We start from the raw sequence: 6,660 nt of genomic DNA, 5'->3' as shown, positions 1-6,660 counted from the left end.
TTTAAGCACAAATTTGATATTTTGGTCTAAAAATTACACTTATATTCCGAGCGCAGGTGATAAGTAGCTCGCGGCCCCCTCTGCTGGTGAAAATAATCATTACATGATTGCTCCGGTCTGGTACTACAAAAGCAATGTTGATCGGGTTTTTCGGTGTATTTGCTGGTTGTTTTGGACATGCTGTAAAACGGGGACATTTCCGGGGACAGCTTCAGTCGGGGACAGAACACCAAAAAACGGGACTGTCCCTGGAAAACGGGGACGTCTGGTCACCTTAACATAAAGGGGGCGTGAAACTTCCACAATTACTTATCTAAATCCAGGTGTCACATTTACAAATAAATCATTAACAAGCAAATGTCCGGACAAATAATCATATAAACAATATATTCACACCACAAAAAAAATATATATACATATCTAAATATATCTTACATGCTCTATTTAAATTGTTAAAGAAAGCATGTAAGACTCAATTCTTCATTTAAACCAAAAGGTTCCAAAGTGTTCAATGTGTGTATCCAAAATGCTTCCCTACAAAGGAGTTTTTTAAGAATATCTCCACCTCTGGATGGGGGTGTAATTTTTTCTATTCCCCAAAACTTCAGTGATGCAGGTGAACCATGATTTGCCTGCATATAATGTCTCGCCATGGCATATGTTAAGTTCTTGGTACGAATTGCTGTTTTATGTTCAGCTATCCTAAGTTTAAGTTGACGTTTTGTTTGACTTATATAAACCAGTCCACAGGGGCATTTAAGAAGGTATACTACATGTGTACTGTTGCAATTAATAAATGAAGAAATTGAATACTTCCTACCCGTGCGGGGATGTAGAAAATCGTTCGCATTGGTCGAATTAGAACATTGCGCACAGTTACCGCATTTGTAGAAACCAAGAGGTGGTGTAGGGAGCCAGGTTGTCATATTTGGAATAGTCATATCAGAGTGAACCAAACGGTCACGAATATTGCGAGAGCGTCTAATATGCATCTGGGCGGTTCAGCGCAAATATCTTTGAGAGTCGGGTCACTATTGAGAACATGCCAATGTTTACGGATAATATTTTTTATTCTACCTGATGCTAGAGTGTAGCTAGTAGAAAAAAATAATTTAGATGTCGTGTTTGGCTTAGGTTTTTTCATTAACAATGAGGGGCGATCTGCATTCAGAGCCCTATCCCACGCTTTAGTAATGTCAGATTTATCATAACCGCGTCGTTCAAAACGACATGCTAGATCAGCTGCTTTTGACATAAATTCATTTATAGTGCTACAGTTTCTTCTAACTCGCAAAACTGACCGACTGGTATATTGCGGATCAGGTGAGGCGAGTGATTACTGTCAGCTCTTAACAGGGTATTCCTGCTGAGAGGTTTACGATAGATAGTGGATTGTAAAATATAATTTACATCCTTAAAAATAGTCAGGTCTATTTGTTGTATATTGTTCCGTCCTTCTCTGGTTGCACCGGATTGTCTTGGATCACAGAAGCACAGTTTACTCCCTTTTTCTTCTATTAAATAAGGGGTGTCAAGCCTTTTTTTTGTGGCAATCTACTTTTAAAATGATAAAGTTGACAAGACCTACCTGCTAAAAAACATTTTTTTAACAAAACACTGGTAAATGTTTTAAAAACACCTTAAATGTTTGTTAGAAGGACTATCTCTACATTGAATTTAGGTCTGTCACCATTACTCCATTCTTTTTCAGGAGTTAAAAAAATCCTTGAGTACATGCCGAGTACTCCTTAAAGTGGAATAGTGGAGATGCAGTTTTAATGGAATAAACTAGAAAATGACAACATTATCAGAAGCATCTCTCTGGGTCGATCGATCGCGCGCACATACACCGTGCGTGTGGATCAACTCCTGCATGAAGGCAAGAATGTGCATCCAAATTTCCGAAGTTAGACGACTCCGCTGCAGCGGGCAGGCATAAGATTTATAAAAACACACCTGAGAAGAAATCCGCAGCAACGCAAAAAAACTTGTTTCTAAGACCATAATACCAATTTGGCACTTTGTTCTCCGAAGCTCGTGGAGGCGTGGAGCAGCATACACAGTTATTAACTTATGTGCAATCTACCGGCATTGCATTTGCAATCGACTGGTCGTATTGGACACCACTGCATTAATTGAACATTAACATGGATCCCTGAGATGTGTGAACGTGTTTTAATGAACAGTAAATTAAATTAGAACATCAAATGCACACATAAGCAACGCAACACAGTGCACCTGTTAATGCCTTCCGCCATGCCTTCTCGTGCAAAAAACAATGTTGCATGTGCGCGCCTGTGTCAAGTTGATTCTGGCTGGACAGGATTTACTGCGAGTTTTTGAAATCACGGTAATCAAACACGGTTGTAATGATAATTACATTTTAAACGATAATACTAACCGTCAGGATATTTTATCATGGTTAATCGTGAATCCGGTAATCGTCCCATCCCTACCAGAGAGTAAACGGTTAACACCAGGTTTGTGACACTTATTTCTTAGGTGTGAATCATTTTTAAATAAACAGAAGCACACTAATTTTACTTACTAATTGTGCTTTATTTAATAGATAATGTCTGTATCTGCACTGAAAAAAAGTATTCATTGAATTTAATCAATTTTTTAAGGTAAGTGGTTGCAATCAATTTATTTAAGCTACATTTAAACAAAAGTTTTATATTTTGTTTTACGTTACTAATCTTTTTTGTTTAAATGTAGCTTAAATAAATTGATTGCAACCACTTACTTTAAAAAAAAAATTCTGAGATTTGCCCCAAAGAATGTAGTCTTTCCTTTCATTGGAGTGCTGTGCAGGTAATAATTGTTGCAACACGTAGCAATACTAAACCGTGTTATCAAAGTCAAAAAATTACTCAAATATACATATTGTCTTATTTGTAAATTTGAATTACAAGCTCTTGTACATACATGTTTCTATGACTCTGTTAAATTTGTCTTTCTAGGCTCTATCTTGCCGCAATGCATTTCAATGAGAATGCAAACTGTGAACAGGCAATGACCTTAGAGGGCACAGCAGCAGGGCATGAAATTAACACCCGACCCCCCGCCAAATGCGGGTGAATTTTGCAATTGGTGGGTAACACTGTCAATCTACCGGCAACATTGGCAGGTAGCCAATGCGAATTGAGTAATTCAGTTGTTTGGGGTTTTTTTTACATTTCAACGAAGTCCGCCATTAACCAACAAAATGACGAGGAATTGTCAAGGAAAAGTAAAAAAAGACGTTTTAATACAAAGTGGACAATTGGCGACAATGGCAAGGTTCGTGAGTGGCTGATTTATGACAGCAGTACAGAACAAATGTACTGCAGTGACTGTCGTGTGTATGGCTCAGAGAAAGCGAAGTCAAATCCTTTTGTAATCGGGACTTCTTCTTCTTATTATTATTATTATTCCTCTTCACTCCGAGCGGAGCATAGGGCTTCTACGGTTTGCCTCCAGACAATACGGTCTAGGCTCTTCCTCTTGGCTTCTTTCCAGGTGATGTTGATTTTCTGGAGTTCGTCTCTGTAATCGGGACTAAAAACTTAAAATTAGAAGCAATTAAGGACCACGAGTCATCAAAAAGCCACTTACACACGATAAGTTGTAAACTTTCAAAGAACGCGCTTCCGGAGGAGACCGCTGCTGTCAAGGCACTGACGTCCATGAAAGCATTGCAGTTTGAGAGGATGCGACTGCTGTTTCACAACGTCCATGCGATTGGAAAGAAGATGAGGCCCTTCTCTGACTACGTTTGGATGTGCGAGTTAAGTATTAAACAGTTGGTGAGATGGGATGAGAATGCAATAATGACACAGGCTACAGTATAATCGCAGTTGCACAGATGTGTAGTGCTGCTGTGACGGATCAGAACTCTTGATGTGTAAACTTTAGAGAGAGTTGCGCTACTGTGTCTTATACTGTAGTACATTAACATACATTTTGTGAATAGAGTAATGAAAAACAACGTATGTGGGGCAACTGTTTATGTGCGCGGGTTTAAGGGCACTCAATAGGGCACATCGGAGAGACGTGTTCCCAAAAGCAAGTGTACATAAATTCTTTCTCCTCTTGACAGGCCACAGGCACGTATAAACAAAATGATCTTCACAGTATTCTTTTTCTAATAAAACATTATTTTTATGTCTTAAGTGTATGTATAGAGAGTCAAAAACAGTCTGTGCTTATTTGGTCTTAAAGAGACAGTAACCTCTATTAACATACTTAAGTCTGTGTCATTAATGTTAATCAAACAACCCAAGACAAAGAGAAAATCACTTCTGTAGCTCTAAAAAATAATAATTATATTTAATTCATACAATAAAAACAGTTATTATTCATTCGATTCGATTTCCATACCTAATGCTAATTTAAGACCTTACTTAATGTGCAACTTTGTTATTTTTTATAAATGTTTGTAACTTCTTTATTTGTTATTAGATTTTTCACACACTTTTTTTGCTGTTATCATCATGCTAACTGTGAAATGTCATTGTGTCTGTAGGGTGGATGAAAAGAAAGGGTTAGCTGTAGGGAAGACATACAGAAATGCAAACCAGGCCCAAGTCTTCATGCACTATATAGCAGAGATTGAAAGGAGGAAGGTAAAGGAGGAGATATCTGCTACCAAGTTCATCTCTATAATGGTAGATGGATCAACAGACAGCAGTGTAATGGAAGAAGAGTTGGTCTACACTAGAATGAGCAGAGCAGGAAAAGTCAAGGTGCAGTTTGTGGCCATCCAGGCATTGAAAAAGGCATATGCAGCACATATTACAGATGCAATATGCTTCCAGATGTCTGCAATCAGTGTGGTGAGGATTGGAAGGGAAGCTAGTTGCTTGTGGGACGGATGGAGCGGCCGTTATGACAGGATCCAAGACAGGAGTTGTCAGCAGGCTTCGTGGGGAAAGGATGTACATTTTAGGAGTCCACTGTATGACACACCGCCTTGAGTTGGCTTTTAAAGATGTAATGAAGACCAACAATCTCTGTAGGAAAGTTGAGGACATCTTAACTGACTTGTTCACCTTCTATCACAGGAGCCCACTGAACAGAGCCAAATGACAGTTTCTCAGTGCTAGGTATAAAACCCCTGATGCCCACCAGAATAGGAGGTACAAGGTCGGTCTGTCGCCTATTGAGGGCCTTGGACCATTTCCTTAGGGGGTTTAAGGGGATTGTACAGCACCTTGAGCAGGTAAGTAGTAGCTGATATAGGTATTGTTGTTATATTTATCTTTGTCAACATTTTGATTTAACATGTTAAATGCAGTTCTTCTTTTTTCAGTCTAATTCATTTTGTTCTTGTGTTCTAAAGATGCAATCACCAGACGATGAAGGGGTAAATCGTTGGATTCCAACACCTACCAGGGTGTTAACCTGAGACCTAGTGACACCAGCCACATGATGGCTAACAAAGACAAGCTTCTGGACAAGCTGTCCGACAGCATGGACAACAGATTTGGGGATGTGGGGTCTGGAATCCTGAACGATTCAAAGATAGTGAGCTTTCAACAATGGCCTGATCCAGAAAACAGTGCAGGTTAGCATCTCAAAGCAACTTAATGTAAAATCTAATGCCAGAGAGCAGTTTGATTTTGTATTATTAAAGAACACAACTTTAAAATTTGTAAAATATTAAACTTAAAACAACATACACTTCTACTACAAACTTTAAAAATAATCATTTTATATCATTTCAGACTTTGGTGATTTAGAAGTGGACAGGCTCACAAGTCACTTCAAGCCAATATTGATCTCTTCTGGAGTTGATGTCGATCTGATTGCAGACCAGTGGACCATCATCAAGTCCTGCCTCTACAAGGAGCCACAGGCACTGGAGAAGATCACCTGGACTGAAGTTAACAGGATGCTGAGGGAGACATGCCCTGACTTTCTGGACCTTGTGGATCTGATGTTATGCATGCCTACATCAACAGCAGACTGTGAGCGTGGGTTTAATGTAATGAAGATGGTAAAGTCTGATTGGCGGTCCAGTCTCAAGTGTGAGACACTGTCTGACCTGCTCTTTGTCCATCTGTCCTCCCCCTAAATCAAAGACTTTGACCCTAGCCCAGCAGTTGAGATGTGGCATGCAAGCAGCATACGGTCAAGGAGACCAGATCTCATGGAAGATGCAGCAGAGGTGGAGGAACAGGATTGCACGTGTTCTTTATTTGTGGACTCAGATTAGGAGCAGTTAGTATACTGTCTGTGACACTGGAAATCAATTAATAAATATATGTATATATATTTTTTAGTTATAACTTGTATTAATTTAGTTAATAAATTGACAGCACTTAAATATGTATTCTTACAAAATAAAGAACAATGTGCAATTCATATTTTTCATCTTTATGAGGCACAAAAACTGGCTGGTAAAAAGTCACTGTGGCAGGTGGATTTCTAAATCCACCTGCCACAGTGGCTGGTGGCCAAAAAAGTTAACTTCAGGCCCTGCACAGCAGTATACAAAATGATGTTTCCTAAAGCAAAGAAGGGGCAGTCTTCGGTGAAAACTGAGCCCACATTTGGTATGTTCAGAAATGTGCCATTTATTATAAATGCATATCAAATAAGTACAATAATTACACACATTTATTAATGTTTTTTTCTGGTTGAAGTTACATAGATAAATATTTTGAACACTCTACA

The 6,660-nt window shown here is 38.9% G+C and overlaps 1 protein-coding gene across 1 annotated transcript; it reads left to right on the top strand.

The window, feature by feature from the left end:
* Positions 1–3,493: 3,493 nt before the first annotated feature.
* Positions 3,494–6,334, top strand: LOC129455184 (zinc finger protein 862-like). The gene is made up of 3 exons (XM_073858083.1): positions 3,494–5,203; positions 5,324–5,548; positions 5,709–6,334. Exons 2-3 carry the CDS (start codon positions 5,410–5,412, stop codon positions 6,056–6,058), a joined length of 489 nt encoding a protein of 162 aa, XP_073714184.1. The 5' UTR covers positions 3,494–5,203; positions 5,324–5,409; the 3' UTR covers positions 6,059–6,334.
* Positions 6,335–6,660: the final 326 nt, after the last annotated feature.

The sequence above is a fragment of the Misgurnus anguillicaudatus genome, chromosome 20 (genome assembly GCF_027580225.2).
Source record: "Misgurnus anguillicaudatus chromosome 20, ASM2758022v2, whole genome shotgun sequence".
Classification (NCBI taxonomy): Eukaryota; Metazoa; Chordata; class Actinopteri; order Cypriniformes; family Cobitidae; genus Misgurnus; species Misgurnus anguillicaudatus.
Note: the sequence above shows the minus strand (reverse complement) of the source record. Positions and strands in the feature narration are given on the sequence as shown.

What these genes read in the sequence shown, in the direction of transcription:
- LOC129455184 (XM_073858083.1), top strand. Translation starts at nt 5,410, where the DNA reads ATGATGGCTAACAAAGACAAGCTTCTGGACAAGCTGTCCGACAGCATG. An exon ending in TGATCCAGAAAACAGTGCAG is followed by an intron (nt 5,549 to 5,708) that starts GTTAGCATCTCA and finishes ATATCATTTCAG; the next exon opens with ACTTTGGTGATTTAGAAGTG.